The sequence below is a fragment of the Tachypleus tridentatus genome, chromosome 9, assembly GCF_004210375.1.
Source record: "Tachypleus tridentatus isolate NWPU-2018 chromosome 9, ASM421037v1, whole genome shotgun sequence".
NCBI lineage: Eukaryota > Metazoa > Arthropoda > Merostomata > Xiphosura > Limulidae > Tachypleus > Tachypleus tridentatus.
This window is the reverse complement of record NC_134833.1, coordinates 66,473,880-66,493,233: the sequence shown is the minus strand read 5'-3', so window position 1 is coordinate 66,493,233 and position 19,354 is coordinate 66,473,880. Positions and strand designations below refer to the sequence as shown.

At 31.7% G+C, this 19,354-nt stretch overlaps 2 protein-coding genes across 2 annotated transcripts in view; one reads left to right on the top strand and one right to left on the bottom strand.

Moving 5' to 3' along the window:
- The window catches only part of Hap40 (Huntingtin-associated protein 40 kDa), a 28,895-nt gene extending 16,494 nt beyond the window's left edge, over positions 1 to 12,401 (bottom strand). Inside the window, exons 1-6 of the mRNA XM_076454627.1 lie at positions 12,075 to 12,401; positions 9,889 to 9,935; positions 7,652 to 7,724; positions 6,976 to 7,267; positions 5,191 to 5,248; positions 4,951 to 5,010 (exon numbers count right to left, since the gene is read on the bottom strand). Coding sequence (XP_076310742.1) covers positions 4,951 to 5,010; positions 5,191 to 5,248; positions 6,976 to 7,267; positions 7,652 to 7,724; positions 9,889 to 9,935; positions 12,075 to 12,136 — 592 coding nt within the window. The 5' untranslated portion in view covers positions 12,137 to 12,401. The remainder of the gene's footprint in view (positions 1 to 4,950; positions 5,011 to 5,190; positions 5,249 to 6,975; positions 7,268 to 7,651; positions 7,725 to 9,888; positions 9,936 to 12,074) is intronic.
- A 4,434-nt stretch (positions 12,402 to 16,835) lies between these two features.
- Wbp2 (WW domain binding protein 2) overlaps positions 16,836 to 19,354 on the top strand; it is a 30,816-nt gene continuing 28,297 nt past the window's right edge. Inside the window, exon 1 of the mRNA XM_076454620.1 lies at positions 16,836 to 17,226. Within this exon, the coding sequence (XP_076310735.1) occupies positions 17,171 to 17,226 (56 nt within the window). The 5' untranslated portion in view covers positions 16,836 to 17,170. The remainder of the gene's footprint in view (positions 17,227 to 19,354) is intronic.

Here is a 19,354-nt window from a genome sequence, read left to right as displayed (position 1 = left end):
AACTCCCTTGTTCTTCTCTGTCACTTTCCATAAAACAATAAATTAGTTCATGCACCACTTTATTAAATCTATGTTAAAGTTTATTTCCTCCACACAACACTTCTTAAACACAACTGGTGTCAATTTTAAAATCAGAGCTACGTTAGATGTCAAGATCACATGGTGCAGGGTCAAAAACACAAGTATATGCATTTTTTCTTATAGCAAAACCACAACTGGCTATCTGCTATGTCCACCAAAGGGAATTGAACCCTTGATTTTAGCACTGTAAATCTGAAGACTTACTGCTATTCCAGTGACTAACAAGTAATAGAGGTTTTTTTCACACTTGCATTTAAATATGAAGATGTTATAGTGCATCATAAAACTTAACTGAAAAAAAACATTTTTATAACAAGCTTTCTGACTTAACAATATGTACTGAACAAGAATGTTATATTTTATAACTTATGATGTCTGTAAATACTGTATTCTAAAGCATTTTCATTTGTAACAAAAACTCTTAAGTTATGGAAAATACTCTTTGAAATCTAATTGCACATCTGCTTTTACCCATCTTTTGTTGGCTCAAGTCTATTTATCAAATTTAGGTACCATCTAAGTTATTTCATGTGGAATAAAACAAGCAGGTGAAAAGTACACATGATTAAAGGAAATGATAAAAAAAAATTAAAGCTCGACTACAGTGCAATATTCTACCACTGAACAAAGAGAAAATGTTTAGGAATTTGTCAGCTGTCTGTCAATCTTAAAAAAAAAAGTTTCACATACCAATTTAAGTTTAGCATAAACATCAAAGCACACAAGGCAATCTAAGATCAAGTTATTAGTTTTAATAATTTGTCTGTCTCCAGCACTCAACTCTCATCTTTGTACTTATTACAATATCAGTAATGATAATACATCATTGTACAATAGCAGTCATAAACATCATACTGACTGAAAAAATAAAATATTAAGCCATCATTCATCTGTGTATTTACTGATGTTAGGAGTTTGCATCTAGTAATGTTAGTCATTTTTTTGGTTTTGTTTTTTTATGATATTTTTCTTATCAATGATTTCAAGATCTGAAAAAAATCAAATTATTTCTAGCCCTATGTCCCAACATGACAGTGAGCTTTGGAGATCTTTCAGTCATTTATTAAAAGCTGTTGGGTAGTTTCTCCTACACATAAATTACCACATTCTTTATACAGTTTGATACACTGATCCTGATGGGTTATTTTTAAAAAAAAATTTCCTTACCACAGCATGCTAGTAGCAATGCATTTTTTTTTTAATTACATGATCGAGCTAAAGATGTAAGGAAAGATGTATCTTATAAGTTTATTGATAAATATAAAACATTGATAAGGGTATTTAAGAAAGGGTTCATAGCTTGATTTTGTCAGGAAAACTGTGGAGGATGAGAAAGTAATTAGGTTATTATGATTGAATGCCAGGCTTAGATCAGTATTTAGTGATAAGCAAATAAGTTTGATGGATTTGTGGGATAATTTTAATTGGGAAGTTAATCTTTTTGGAATGGATGGTTTACATTTAAACAAGGCAGGACTAGCATGTTAAAATGTATTTTCAAGACAGCTTACCAGCTGGGTATTAAAACTATAATCAAAGAACAGAACAACATTTAGACCTTTTTAGGTCATCTACAAGTTAACAAAGAGTTTGTACTTTATTTTAATAAAAGTTTTAATACCCATACCAGCCATCTTGAGAATACACTTTTATTTCAAGTAGGTTTCCCATCATCATAGGCTAGCATATTAGAAAAGGATATAACTCAGCTGTAGTGGTAGATGTAAACTAGGGCTAGAGAGAGGCAAGGACTATGATATTAGCAAAATAGTAAATATAATTAACAGGAAAATAAGTACAACAGCTATAAAACATGATCATGTTTTAAAATATATCAGTTATCATTGTTATGCTAGGAGAATAAGAAAAACTGATGAGTTCAAACCAGTTGTGGAAAGTGAGGATTTTGATATTATGGGTATCACTGAGACTTGGTTTGATATTAAAACCTTTGATGCGAGAAAGGTTTTGAAATACCAGGCTACAGATTACTTACTAGAGATGGAGTAAATATGTTTCAAATATTTGTTTTCATTAAGACTTTATATTTTATCTTATTTTCTATACTCTATGTGGAGTCTGTCACTTGACCAACCTCATAATCATAAAAAAAATTACAAAATTTATATTAATTTTACCATGAAAAAAGTGTAACATGAAAATACAAATGTTTAGTCAAAACAGCTTAAATCTAGTAACTATATATTTACATGTATATTTATTTTTTTATTATATTTACTTTCCAGTTATGCCTATCTATCATTAGACAACTTGCAATGATGCAGTTCTCATGCACTCGTGTTACATATCCAGTAGTATGAAGGTGACTTTTAGTCTTCTCTATGTTTTAGTGCACTACTATTTTGTAATGTATGGTCACATTTCAATAATTATACATTACATAGATTATTGCTTCTTTTTTTTATATAGAAAAATAAATCAAAAAGTAAAGCAAACAATTATCTCTTCTTGCTACAACTTTTGTACTCGGTTGTTGTTGAACATTGGTTGCTAAGCCTTTTGGAATTTCACACAGATGATATCAAACAATTTTTTTTATGTTATATATATTACACACACACACACACACACACACACACACACAATTGAATAGCCAAAGAATCATAAATAACTAGACTGATATCACAGAATTCCACTATAATTTGTTAACCTTAGTAACTAAGATCTATTTACATTTTAAAAAATATTAAACTTTGAAGAGATTAAAGACAATTAACTTCATTGAAATCTTGGATCAAAAGAACATTGTAGCATTTTCAAAGATTAAAATGGCAGGGAAAACCACTCTGGGAACACTCTTAGCTGTTGATTAGTTATTCACATCATATATTGAAGTGTGTAGAAGGGGCCATTTCAAAAAAAGGGAAAAAACTGACCAGGGCCACTATGTTTGAATTAGTACCAAAGTCGTATCTCAGTAAAATGAAAAGATACAAGGTTCTTATTTTATAACCTAGCTTGTTAATATTGGCAATTTGAGTGTCTAATTTGTACAAGACTACAGACTCAGTATTTTGACGTCACAAACAGTGCTGCATGCAATATATCATGACTAAAATCTATATTTAGACATGTTATTTTAAAATTTACTTTTAAATTAAGAAATTGACTCATATACAATAAAGTTTGAATTATAATCTACAATTTGATTCCAAACTTATTGACATAAATTCATAAAATAGTAGTTTGATAAAATTTTGAATGCTAGCTAACAAATATGATAACATGGCCTTTGACCTATGACCCATCATTAAAGGGTTAATTTCATACTAATCTTTCATTTTTAGTGGGGAAGAGAAAGGAGATAATGAATATCACACCGTCATATTTTGGTCCGATGCACATTCAGTAGTTTACTTTAACCAAAGTTCCTTCCAAAGAAAGAAAAATAGGGCCTATAAGACACTTTTTGTGTATGAAAATTGTTTGCTCTTCTCAATGGGCTTTTATAGCTGAGAAAAACATGAAATAAAGTGGTAAATAAAAGTTAATTCTCCTTAGAAAACAAAAAACAAATAGGAATTGAGATGACCTGTTTCTTTACTGTTCCATAAGTGCCTAATTCTTTAATGCCATCCATAAAACATTGCTGAAAATAATTAAAGAATGTGATACAGATTCCACTATAAAAGTTTTTTTTCTGTAAACACACACACACACACACAAATAAATAAAAAAAAAAAATTATATCAACAATTTTTCTTCCAAATGCCACATAAGGATAAATTTATGAAATTAAATATAAAAACACTATAAAAACAAACCAACAGATTTCAACAATATTGAAGCAACAACTGAATGCTACTAAACTCCTTCAACTTTGATTTTTTCAGAACATTAAAATTATTGACAAACAAATCATAGAAAAATATAAAGACCATCTCTTTATCAAAACCCAACATTAATAAATATATCAGAGTATAGTTATATTTATTGTAATTTTTCTTCCTTTATTTAGATATAGTTAACTTTTATTACATTATTTCATGACATAATATCATTGATTGCCACCAAATGCTTGATAAAACTAATAAAATGTTGTTAAAAAAAAAAGAGAAAAAAGAATATAGTTGTTTGTCCAAAACTAATGTTATTTAGCATGACAAGTTCTTCTTATAAATTATTTTTTCACCCTTTTTAGATAATATTGTAAGAGAAAGACATGAATCAAGAGTTTTATGATTTTATTTATTTGAGTAACAATAAGTATTGAGCCTGATACCAACAGCAGTAAGGAATGCCAAGCCTAATAACAGTTGCAGTAAAGAATGCTAACCCTTACGACAGTTGCAGTAAGGAAGCTAAACCTGACAGCAGTTGCAATAAAAAACATACTAAGTTTGATTATATTTCCAATAAGGTATGTTAAGCCTAATGATAGTTGCATTAAGGAATGCTATGCCTAATAGCAGTTGCAGTAAATAATAATAAGTTTGATAGTAGTTGCAATAAGGAATGCTAAGCTCAATAACAGTTGCAGTAAGGCAACTGAAATGTTACTCTGATATAGCATGAGTCATCAGTAAGAACCAGCACATGTAAAGACGTACTTCCTCTTGAACGTAGCTACAGGAAATCTGAATCACAATCACATACTTGAACAACCGAATTAGACATACAATTACTGCTACTTTTGGAAACACAAAAAAATGTTTTAATTATTCATTCCACATTGAAATAATTATTGCACTCAGATCTTAAACTTAAAATTTTCAGATTCTGAAAAATAATACAATCATGTGTTGGTATTGAGATGTGGGACAAATGGGTCTTCAGAAGCCAGTACAATATATATATATATATATATATAAAGTATACCAATGTTGGAAACAAATGTTAACTCAATACCTTGTTCTTCTGCAACCACTGACATTTCAGTTAACACGTTCAGAGCTCCATCATAATCACCTGTAAATAAGAACATTCTTTTCATACTAACTAAATATGGACATACATAACTAATGCATTAAAACTCTTTCAAGGTTACAAAGAATCACGAGGTTGATGATAAACTTATCAGAATTATGATGCAACTCATTAGATGTATGAAATTATTTACCAATTTTAAGCAGAGATATAATAACCTACCAAGTTGTATTCTACAAGAAGCCACTAGATCCAAGACATTCAGGTAGTCTGCAACACACTATAATATAAAATAAATGAAATTAATTTTCTTCAAGACCTGAAAAATAAGAAGAATTGGTGAACTAAATTATATTTACATATCAGTTTCCAGTCTTAGATTAAACAAGCTTATACACATAGACAAAAAACTGCATTATCTGTAATAACAAAACCACATATCAGTGATGAAAATAACTTGTTACAAATATTATCAATAAAACAATGAGACTATATGAAGAGCAATAGTAAAATGTATAGCTTCATCCTTTACTGTCAGCAAACTTCAGTGGTCAGAAGATCAGTTTTTCATTCATGTTCAAGAAGTTAACAAGACTGATATTCTACATCTTTAGAATACAAATTATTAATAAATATATAATAGGTAAAACAAACCTCCCACTAAAGAATTGGTGTTTTTTTTAATAGGTTGTTAAACAACAAATACATACCTTTCAAGTAATGTTTTCGCTTATATAACCTTTCTAACATGGATCAATCACATTAACCTTTTCCAACATATTGAAACTCAAGTATACCTCATGTATCCAGATGCATCAAAATTAACTAGAATTATGCAATGTTTATCATTCATCATCTCTATCCAGACTGAAGGAAGCAAATGACGTCACAAGTGTACTTCCTACTACAGCCACTTCTTATCTTCACTTTAATATAAAAACAGAACATCCTGATAATTAACAGGTTAATACAAAGAGCTGTTATGTCTCATTCTGCAGGCTACTTCTGTATCATCAGACACTGGTAACCAATTTGTGTTGAAGCACGGATGACTGCTTGAGAAGTTGGAAATGACCAACTAAAATTCTGGGAAACAAAGGTGCAGCTGCTTTCAGTGGAAGGTTGTCACATTTTATAACCTACTTATAGGGTTCACTTAATCACAACTTTCCTTTTTGGTTCAGGTTGAACAAAATATAGGTATTTGTTAGTGTAGAGAACATTACTGTAAAAAAGTAACTCACTTCTTCACAAAAAATAATATAATATTGTTGTTTAACACTCATAATGTAGTTAATTTTATATGTACAAATTTTCTCTGTTAAAATACTTTAGTTTGTGAACTTTTGGCCCTTTGATCAGAGCATCTATCGAACAGTATGTTGTTGCACAGTGAAACCTCTGGTAAAAGTTTGAAAACTCACCAATCAAAAGTATTTTAACATACAGAGAATTCTGTATAATTCTACTCATAATATGTTAAGTTGCAGCTGGAAATTACACAAACAATGACAATTATCAAATAAGATAAAATTCATAAATTTAAAGTAAAATTAAATGTACAAAGTGAGGAATTGTAAAGGCATTAATTATGTGACACCCATCATATACATGAAGGTACACATGTACTCAGACCAAAGATGTACTAACAGTAATAATAAAAATACATAACTACCCAACCCTCCAAGACATGGCTCACTGATAAAACTCTTCTTTCTTTCTTTTTTTTCATACCCAGCTTTTCTAACAGAAGTAGCCAAGATCAAACAATTTCCTTGTTTCCATAAACATTTGTCATAACAACATATTAGCAACCAAAACAATGGATATAAACTAATTAGAAAGTTTTGTTTAGCAGTGGAAAAATAATAACTATAATCAGATTTAGGTAAATATAAAGACTGATGACAGTGACTGGTATTTAATTGCCACAATTTTTAAGTACTTGTGAAATAAATGTTTTAAACTTACTTATGAACCGAATGTTGTGTATGTTATAAAACTTACATGACTCAGTAAATCTGCTGCTTTCTGGAAATGTACAGTGGCTTCTTTTATCTTCCCTAACGACTTCAAAGTCTGCCCAAGTTCCATACATAACGATGCAGCTAGCGAAGGCTGTTTTTCCTCAAGGTGGACTTTAACAGCATGGTTGTAGCAACTTATGGCAGCATTGAGATGCTCATCAAAGCTTGGACAATTCAGTTGGTGGTTCTGTTGTTCAGCTTCTAAAAAGGACCTAGCTCCGTCAACCAAGGCTTGGGTTTCACCCACAGCATTTCCCAATGTATGTTCACACCTAGATCATGACCACATTTCATTTCATCATTAACAGTCACCACAACCTGCCACAGTTCAACTATAAACTCAAACAAACCTAGATAATGACCACATTTTAAAATATTTACGTTATTAACAGTTACTACAACTTTTGTCACAGTTCAACTATAAACTCAGACAAACCTAGATAATGACCACATTTTAAAATATTTCAATTACATACGTTATTAATAGTTATTAACATACATTATTATAGTTTCACTATAAAAAAATAACCAAAACTTTACAAATAAAAACACACTATCTGCAATTTTTACATTTAAAATGTTTTTAAAATATTTGATACTTGACAGTACTTTACTTGAACAAATGTGAAATTCAATGTTTTTCCAACTCTACTAACCTTGCAACAGCCAAGCAACAGAAAGCTGCATAATGTGGGCACTCTTGCTGCTGGAGTTCTTTAGCTAACAAGCCTAGGAAACGTTAGACTTAACAATTAAGATTTCTGTTTATAATGCTAGTATTTTCCACTTCACATCTTACGAAATTACTTAACTAATAATAATAATAATAATATATGAAAGACAATGGAAAAATATGTAATATTATCATGTATGGTTATCCATTTTAACCACTTGAATCAACTGATCAAATTAGATGCAACCTTCCATATCCATATAGCTATCTAACAATATTTTGTATGAATATAAACAAAGATGCAATCCCTGTCACCAGGCAAAACAACTTTATAAATGTAACTAAAAAATACTGTTAGAAAACTATGTAGATGTTCATCCATAGTCTAAACCTTCTGCCTATTATATTCAAGTTAGCTTTTACAATCTTTAAGTTCCATCGTACATATCCCGGGGTGGGACAGAAGTAAGCCTTAGAATTTACAACTCTATAATCAAGAGTTTGATTCCCTTCGGTGGACACGACACATAGAAGTTAATGATTTTACAGCCCTGAAACAGTTTAACTCTTATTATCTTCTAATACTCTAGGTACGCCCAAATCTTTCAACATCATCTTTAGGTTCAACTTCCTTGATTCAGATATTACTTCTTTAAATGATTTTCAATATTTAAATAACATTTCTGTAATAAGTGAACCAAAACTGTACACATTACTCTATATAAAGCCTCAAATATATCACAAAATTAACTTCTTTCTTTAAATTCAAATTCTCATAAAAATATTTGTGATTTATAATTTTTTGTTTAAAACTTGAAAGAAAAAAAAACACCACACTAAAAATTTAAAATGTTTTATCAATAGCTGCCACTAAAAACCTGAGTATTTCTCTCATACAAGAACTTTCTTTCAAACTTTCACGCCACAAGCACTAATGTAGTGCTGACTTTAGAAGAGAGGTATCACCACAATTACACCCCAAAAAGAAGGGCTAGTTAATATGGCTATTGCAATCAATAATCAATTACAAATGAAAAAAATCATCATTTTAGGTGTATTATTTTAATGCAAGGTCAGAGTTTTCAGTTAATAACAACACTATCTGAAGTATGGTGTACCACATCATAGATATCATTACAATCTTGTCAAAAAAACGTCATTTCACAAAAGGCTAGGAGACGTGGAGAGGAAAGGATGGCTCATGTCACATGGTTCTCCAAATCACCTGGAGGCTCTCTGTTATAGATTAACTTCTGTATAAATGTTTCAGAGAAACTTGCATCAGGGGTCCACATTGGGATGTATAAGAAAGAAATGTGGGAAATAATATACAACTGAAGTACGGCAGGGCACTTCCCCAGCAAATTAAACAATGGCTCAATTCTCTCTCATCACCTTACAGAAAAATGCCACTGACCACAAGTGCACAACTTCATATTTGTCATTACTAAAATTTTCTCCTTATAATACCCAAATCAAAAGACCTTTTCACTGTCCATATATACTGTTTCAACCACCTTGACCAACTTCTTAACTTTAACCTCCACATAACTAGGAAACCATGTATACCTCAACTTTTAGTGTAATAAGTGTACCTTCATGAAATTAGGCAAGCCTTTAGTAAACATTATAAGTCTTTTCTACATAAAAAAAGGTTTTTAATTAAGTATTTTTATAAAAGATTTGTCTGTGAATTTACAGTCATTTTCTCAGTGAGACTATGCATATTTAAAACAAATTATGATAACTGAAACAAATCATGACACAGATTACATATCAAATAGCCTGTATCTAATAAAGTACTTTAATAGAATATATATAGATAGTTATTATTAATACAAAAAATTAATTTTCCTTTTTAAAATAATTAACTTCCAGAATAGTTTGCCATATGATGTAGCACAGTCTGATAGTTGGAAATCCTTGAAACTCATGAAGTATACTTTTATGGATGTGTGAAGTCATATTTAGGATGCAATGGTTTCTTTGTTCTAATAAAAGCATTTAAAAATCTGTACTTAATAATAACAATACTGACATGCCCATAGCAGTAGTTATTAATTTGAATGAACCAAGCACACAGTGGCATTGTATATCTTAATATATTTCATTACATTTTGGAATTCATTAAACTTAGTAAATCTTAAATAATTTAATGGGCTTTCAAGTAAATCAACAGCTGATTCCATTAACAGCAATACTGAGAAAATAGATACTCACCAAACTGCTCGCTAGCCTCTGCTACATTGGGTTTCCTGAGAAAGCGCCTAGAACACACAATAACTTAAATACCTTCTAAAATAATATATAAATTATTAAGGTAACTACAACAACTTTAACTATATTTCAAAAATGTATGATCTAATTAAAAATTCAACAATTATTATAAATAGACCTTCTGAAGTTTTGTCTATTTGTGTAAAAACTTACTTCAATAAAATAATCTCATAAATATATATTTTTTATTGAAAACCTTTAAAGATTTTTACAAATATTATCATAAATCAATTTAAAAAACAAATTATAGATGAAAATGCCTCCACTGAAGTTCCATATTTGCTCAAATATAATGTGAACCTGTTTTACTCTAAGTACCTCCAGAAAAACCGACTGCACGTTAAACTCACAGAGGGTAGTACTAATAATAAAATTCCAAGTTACTTATCTTGACAGTTTCGTCTGTTAACTGAACATTGTGATCGTTGACCCAAAAAAGAAAATCTAAAGCAAAAAGGGAATAGAAAACACACAGGATCTTAACCAACTTGAAGGAAAAGGCAGTAAATTAAATGTTCAAACATCATGGACACAAACCAATAACTAGGCAGGGAAATCAAGAATAAGAGAAAGTCAAAACTTGATTCAAGTCCTCCCAATCTGGGAGGATGTGCACTCCAGAGCAAGAAAACTATCCACCTTGAATACACAGAAGATAATTCAAGTGCAACATATCTAGAACAGTATGCCAGCCTTGTGATAACAGCAAAAAAAGTGTGAGGGAGAAAAAGTTCCCAGAAAGCACCTGAATAATCCAATAGCCAGCAGTAAAGGAAGTTCACAGGGATGCAACATGAGAAAACTGAACTCCCACATGACCAGAAACATGGGCTTACACCAGAAATGAAGCCTCATAAACCTGTAACACCTAGCCTTTAAAGAAAGGGAATGTTGGGTGGTAATAAATGAATCAGAAACAGGACAGGTGACCCCACAAAGTTGTATAAGATAAGAAACTTGGTGGATGCTCCTAGTTCAAAAGTCAAGATACCAAAGTAAGCAGAGATGACTGCTAAAGATTCATCAGCTAATGATCCTAAAGTGTAGACACACTCAAAAAAACAAACCTCAAGACACTGAATGAATTCACCATAGAAGTCCCTGAAAGAAGAATAAGAGAAGAAATCGTTGGAAAGTAAGGAAACCAAATGTAATGCATGCCAAAAACAAAGACATCAAGTTTACTGGGACATAAAATAAGAAAATTGAGGACATAAAATTATCGACCAGTTAGTCTGTCTTCTGTAATAGGAAAACATTTGGTCTGCTAAAAGAAGTTTTGTGAAATTTTTGAAGAATTGCAATGTTATAAATAAAAGACAACATGTATTTACTAAGCCTAAATCTCGTATTAGTGATATCAAATTTTTCAAGAATACTGCTTGTTACCTGGATTAAAAATGAGACACATACTTCGCATAAACTGATTTTCAAAAATCAAAGAAACGATGAGCTAAGATCACACTGGTATTACTACTTAAAAGCAACAGTAAATTGAACTTGACAATCTAGTATTAAGGCTACTATCAATAACTATGTGGGATCTGAATGGAACCCCAAGAAACCTCAGTAGATTCATTTTCCTATTTTGAAATACACATTCATCACTGTTAATATTCCACTGCATTTTAATTAATGTCTTTGGTACTTATCCTATAATATAAGTATCCAGTCTTTTTATATGAAAGGTAAAAACCAGCATAACTAATGACATATTTATGCCCTAAACCATAAATGATCTAAAACTCATAATTAAAAACCTAATGTTACAAAAATGAAACACTTTGACAAGAGCTTCTAAATCATATATTCTTTTGACAATCTTATTGTCGTCAAAATTTTAAAATGGGAAAAACGCTGATACAATGAATTTCAATGGAGAACAGAATATATCATATAATGTAGATCATTGGTCTCAAATACCAGAATTGGAAATGGGTATAGCTTCATGCAAAGAAGGGGATTTACTATTAACAGACCTAAAGCAGGCTTGTGGAATATAACTTCTCCTTTACAAATTACTATAATCTAATTGTGTTTTTCCCGTGCGTGATAGTTCAAAAGGAACAACAAAAGAACACAAGTATTTAGACTCTTAATATTAATCGTTTCCTATGTAACTTATTTACTTTTTCAGCTTGTGAGAAATTGTTCTATACTGTCCCAACACATCGCTTCTTGTAGATTCCATTGCTTAATATTCATACGTAAATATTTTTTTACTTTTAGTTCTACATTCCAATTACTATCAATAGCACCTCGCTTACGCTTTACTATATTGATGCCTTTATAAAAAAAGAAATATATAATTAAAACCACACACGGAACGAAGCTACTGAAATTAAATAATAGGTTGAACAATCAACAACATTTTATATCGTTATAGTTTTGGTTGTAAATTTTACATGACTTAGAGCACAAGCTCGAAGCGCCATCCTTCTATCAATAAAAAAAATAAAAAGGGGTTTGTTCATCCTATTATTTGCTTACAGCATTAAACTCATTGCTATCTGGCGATCAGTGGCAGTTACATCTGTTCAACCAGTATTTATTTACTTTAGGATAGGTTTTGTTAGTGTAAAGCCACACAATGGTGTATTCTCACTCTGTCCATATGAGAAATCAAAGCACAGATTTTACCGTTGTATCTTTTTTAACTTACCAAGAATCATCGAAAGACAAAAAAAAAGTCTATTGTGAAAACTTAATTATTTTAATACTTCAAAGTTTGCTTGTTATTAGTTACATAGTTGGCCAAGTGGGTGAGGCACTCGATGCATAATCTGCAAGGCGCGCGATCGAGTCCATGTCCCACTAAACATACTCGCTCTTTCAGACTATTTCCAAAGTTTTATTACTAACTTGGATCCACTATAGAAGCTGTAGAATCGTTTTCCTATTTACATTCTGTAGACAATCTAAGGTAATGCATTTGTAATTCAGTTTAGGATGTTTCTTATCAAGCAATTAGTAAGAAATTTCTGCAAGTAAGTTCATAAGTAAGATAGTTATACATACCATTAGTTTCAGTTCATATTTTATTTGTGAAATTAGGTCCACGATTGAACATACGTAGCTTGTATTTTGGGAAACGTTATTAAAGAAGTATATTAATTTGTTATCGTTGTGTGGAAAAACTGACTTTTTTAATCAAATGATCAAAAAACACCTTACGTTACGACACACCAGAATTTTATTTTATTTTGTTATACTAAAGCAAAGTTCTTCTCTGTTTGTAAAATTTATCAGATATTTTACAGAACATAAAGACTTTACAAATATCTTATTATTTTGAAGAGATTGTGCAAACTTTAAAAAACTGTGTGTCATTAATTACAGATACAACTTGTTGGTTTCATTTTCCCTTTAACTTCAGCCAGTTCAACACACTCACAACAAACACTTTAATTTAATGTTTAATATTGTGCTCTTGCAAACAAACTTTGTACTTATGCATCTTTCAAATTTAATTCTTTATTTTAAGCAGCTAACATTGGAGATATACTCAGTTACACTAAGCAATCTGGTATCTTATAAACCTCGATTTAAAGAGTCCAACAGACTGCTAACTGTCAGAAAGGAAAATCATTTTCCAGTTCATAATAACACGAACAAATCTATATATCGTATCTCGAAACGGCTGGTATGGGTATTAACATAAAGTAGAGAAGGTCAAAACGTTGTTCTCTGCTTTATTTTAATACCCATGCCAGCCGTCATGAGATACATTTTTACTTTGAGTGGGTTTCTCGTTATCACGAAATCTATATGCTACTCCTTTAATGAATACGACTTCATACAAAAAGGGCATGACATACAGTTAGGAGCAAATGAGCATAAGCTTTCATGAAGAAATGGTTGGATGCTTAACGTTTCCTTATGGCAGAAGAATTATCGTTAATGAACTATATCCAAAACTACACACGAAAAAATAAACAAACACAAAATACGCACAGACGGAACATACCAAAATAAAGTCATATTCTGTTATAGGTACAGATGGATGAATATCGCAGCTGGTTTTTTAGCCATGAAGTCTCTACTGTCTAAGGTTTTGAGAATATGTAACCAAAGAGAACTAAAGTTTAATCTAAAGTATCTTTTAACAAGTATAGTAAAAACAAAACAAAAGTGAAGCAAAAGTAGTGACATAAATATCAGACTTCAGACTATGAAATGATTGAATTATAAGCATCAAATATCATCTTCAGTGAGTTTACTATTTGTATTAGATTTGCATGATTCATTATCAAATAAATTAATTTTTGTTTGGTTTTAAGTTCAAAAGAATAAATGTTGATTGAAAAGCTATAGTCTATATATATATCTAATATATGTATTGTTTTGTGACGAAAGAACAACCTGAAGGTGAACAAAAGAATGACTTTTCAAGCAAAATTAAATACAAATCACATCTACATAATTTAAAAAGTAGCGTACTTGCCCGTGAGGGAAAATTATGAAATATGCAAAAAAAATGAAAGTAGGAGTAGGAAAGTACGGACGACATTATCATATGCGTAAGAGATGAGTAAATGAAGATGATATGCATTCAAAATAGACAGGTATTTGGGGAATGGGCCTGCCATCAGTCATAGCCTAATCTCAGACAACAGTGTTCATATGAATTTGTGTATGATTTGTTTCATTTACTTATAGACACTTACAGTACCGATACCGTCACCCTACTTGAGTTTTAATACTTGCCTCCGATACAGGTTTTAAAGTATCGCTAGATATCTTGTCATTTACTCGATATATCGATTGATTTTTGATCAGACTATTTGACTCACACTGTATTTTGAGCTATATGTGTTTTAAAGTTACTATCTGTTGTGGAATAGCCTTAACTCACTTAGGGTTAACTTCGCGATCATCGAGACGTCTCAAAAGGCCATCTGATTTATTCGGAACACTATGTATCTAGCCTGTGATGTTTGGACAGGTCACTTAACTGTTTTAATTATTGTCTTTACATTTTACAAACCATATGGATTCAAATACAAAATATCACAACTAAATATGTGTATATATATAGTCATTATTTCTTGACGTTTCACAGGCACTTTTGTTGGGATGGGAAATAATTTGATGTCACTGTATTGTTTTGTTATTTTTAATGAATACAAAGTTAGTAGAAAATATAGCTTTTACAGAAGGAAGTAAAAGTGTAAAAACAAGTACGAGGTTTCAGTTATTGGTGCATTCATTCTCAAGTACACAGATTTTAACGGTAAAGAAAGATATAGTATTTAAATACATATTCACCAATCTAACAATGTATTTAACTTAGAAAATCAATAGTGGTTACCTATGCATATGTATAATAGGTTTATTAAAATGATCTCTTTAGGTGTGGGAAATGAGTTAGCTATTTGAATAGAAAATTGACTGAATGAAAGAAAGCAGAGGGTTTTCATGAATGGAGTTTAGTCACACTGGATTGATGTAACAAATGAGATACATCGAGGCTTAGTCTTAGGACCTTTGTTCTTTTTATTTAGATCAATCACATAGATGAATAAATAGCCAATAAAAGACTTAATTTTGCAGATGATACTTATGTCTTGGATATTGCTGGTTGTGAAAAGAATGTTACCACTTTATAAAATGATTTAGATCATTTAGCGAGTTGGGAAAATAAATGGCAGGTGAGTTTTAATTATAATAAAAGCAAGATAATGCATGTCGGATATCATAATTTGAATTATATATATAACTTGGATCGAAATTTCCTAAACAGTATCATCAAAGAAAGGGATCTAGGTGTAATAATTGATCAGTCTCTAAAGCCATTCAAGCGGTGTGCTGTTGCTAGTGGTAAGGCGTGTGTGTTTGTGTGTGTTTTCTTTTAGCAAAGCCACAAAGGCTATCTGCTCAGCCCACTGAGGGGAATCGAACCCCTGATTGTAGCGTTGTAAATTCGGAGACATATCGCTGTACTAGCGGGGGGACAGTGGTAAGGCAAATAAGATTTTAGGTTGTATCTACAGAACTATTGAATACAAGTTTAAAGAGGTTATAACATCTTTGTGTAGGTCACTTATTTTGAATATTGTGTTTATTCTTGGGCTTCTTACCTTAGGAGTGACACTGAATTTGGAAAGGGTTCAGAGAAGGTTTACTAGAATGGTACCTGTGATGGAGAGGTTAGTATTTTATGAAAGGTTAAATATATTAAATTGTTTTCTCTTGGAAAAAGAAGAGTTAGAGGAGAACTGACTGATGTGTATAGGGAATTGATAGTAATGATGCATAATTCTTTTTCATTTTAACAGTGAAAAAATAGGACAAGAAAAAATTAGTATACATTTTGGCAGGATAGGGGTCATTTTGAGCTAAGATAGTTTTATTTTTCTAACAGAATGGTTAGTCTTTGGAATGGATTACCTCCATATGTTGTACAGGGGGTAAATGTAAATGAGTTTGAGAAAGAGTTTGATATATATTTGAATGATGAAAGGATTGGAGAGCCGATAAGGACCAACAAGTCCCTTGTCTTTAAACATTATGTTGTTATGTCAACTTGCGTGAATGGACAGATCATTTATTTATACCTATTAAAAAAGCCAAAAATGAATAAATATGAGCGCGTTAAATATGTTGTGCGAAAGATTTGCATACGAAAACTTGAATCCGACATTATCAGAAAAAGAAATAAGAGAAAATATATCATTAATATTTTTTGTCTGGTTCTTCGCACACAATGAATAATCATCGGAAAATCTGATATTCAAAAACAAATAATAACATTTTACAAGCAATTTCCCAACTAAACCAAACACATGCCAATTGAAAAACAACTTGTCAGATCAATTTAGTGAAAAGTAACTTTGAAAATACTAAACAAGTAAAGATGGCGCTTGTAACATCAGGTAAAGAATTACATCATCTGGGTTGACTGCATCATCGCGATATTAATTGCACAATAGTAGTAAAATTTAGCGGGCTAGATTTTGCGTCGTGAAAGTTAACAGAGAGAATTGCAAAATATTCGTTATTGTGTTACACCGATAGTGTTAGTAAAATATACGCAGTTAACTCCACGAGCACGTAAATTTAAAAATTAATTGATTAGTTTGGAAAACTATACATATATTACTTCGCCTTGGCGTTTAGTGGTAGTAGTACTAGATATCATAATATAGGATTACCCATCTATCGTAGTGGAGAACTGATTTTATTACTTTCAAGCTAGAGAAAAATTAGAGAACTGAGCTAGAAAATGTCGTTGAATGCAGCGCATGCCAATGGTGGAGTGTTGGTATTTAATGGTGAATGGTAAAGTAGCAAGCTAATTTATGGTTTACCGTATTCGAACAAATTAATTTAGTAGCTGTAGAGGTAACTACAAATATAGATTTATTGCATTATGAACTTTTTACCAGTATTTTTCCTTCATTTACAAATTAATCAGTTAATAGCGAAATAATCCTACAGAGTTGTACCTGTACATCGATCATTATGAAAAAGGAAAATCTTAAAATTCATCTTTTGTTTCTCAAGAAAATACTGGTTTCTCAATAAATTATTTGGTATCTGTACAGAATTTCCTCAGTAGCATATCGTGTGTTAGATAAGCATCCATTTGTAGTAGTTGGTAACTCAACGATATCAGAATTCTATATCATAATGTCAGAATATCTTCAACGCCATTGTAGTTACACCAGCGTATAATTGTATGTGTGACGCTAATATACTCACAATTAACCATAAGTGTGTGATGTAAGTTATTTATTTATTAATTTTTGATCGATAATTTTGGCAAATGACGGAATTATCAGCCTTAAGACATAGAAGACTATGTGTAACGTGTTTTTTATCATATGAAAACTGTTTTTTTTATGGGAAAATTCTGTACAAGTACCAGCTATTTAAAGTTTAAGTGATGATGGCAATCAGTTGGTTAGAAACATAAAACTCTCATACTTTTTCATAGACCAATTAAACTTATTCCCATGGTGTGGAAACTTTACACTTGTGAACTCAAACTAGTCCTTGATGGGTCTGACAGTACATCAGTAAGACCTGATGATATGCACTACGAGATGCTGCGCCATCTATCTCTTGCTTCTCTTGCTATTGTTCTGGTTGTTTTTAACCAGATCTGGCAGGAAAATGTTTTTCCTGATGCTTGAAGCCAGGCTGTTGTCCTACCTTTCTCCATGCCTGGGAAGAATCCGAAAATTCCTTCAAACTATCATCCAGTTGCTTTGATGAGCTGTCTCTGTAAAGCCTTAGAGAGGATGGTTGATGCTTGTCTTTTCTGGTTCCTCAAATCAAACAACCTCCTCTTGCCCACTGATTGTGGGTACCAAGCGCTCCATCATGGACCACCTAATTTGACTTGAAATATCAATCAGAGAAGCCTTTCTCAAATTGTTGTTGAGATACAACAACATCTTGTATCAATATTCTTTGATCTTGAGAAGGCTTATGATACAATATGGAGGTATGGCATTTTGCAAGACCTTCACTTTTATGGGTTACATGGCTATTTGCCCATTTTTATTAAAATTTTTTAATGGGCAGGTGATTCCAAGTTCGTGTGGGTTCAACACTTTCCCGTTCTTTCCTACACTAACTTGCAGTCCCTCAGGGCTGTGTTTTGAGTGTCACACTTTTCAGTATAAAGATAAATGTCATCACTGAACAACTCTATCTCACTGTTGCAAACAGTGACTCTATTTCGACGACTTTCACATCTCGTGTCAGTCATCGAACATGAGATATATTGAGCGGCAACTACAAACTGCCCTCGATCATGTACTGAAATGGACCACAGCAGATGGTTTTGACTTCTCTCTCTCTAAAACTGTTTGCATTCACTTTTGCTGCCAAGAGTGTATTCACTCTGGTCCTGAATTCTGTGTTGGAGAAATTGTGCTTTTCATTTTACCTGAGACAGAGTTCTTGGGCCTATCTTTGTCCATAAGCTGACCTTTATACCACACATCAAGTAGCTATGGGTCAAATGTACAAGAGAACTGAACATCCTCTGTGTTCTCTTTTCCACCACTTGGGGAGCAGATAGATGTTCTATGCTAAAGATTTATCATGCTCTTATTCTATTGAAACTAGACTATGGGTCTCTGGTCTATGGCTTGAAGATAATGAATGCCATTCATTATCAAGGACTTTGGCTCTGCACTGGGGCTTCCTACACTTCCCTAGTCCAGAGCTTGTTTACAGAGTCTCGTGAACCTCCTTTACACCTGTGGCATTTGCAACTGTCTTTATTGTATACTTAAAAACTTCAGTACTTACCACAGCATCACACCTGGGGATGTTTTCCTTCCTCAGTGGGCCATGCTTTTTCAGAACAGACAATCTGCCATTGTTCCTTTTGGCCTTCATATTTAGGTGAAGTTGGATAAATTGGATCTGTCCTTGGATAACATTGCTGTAT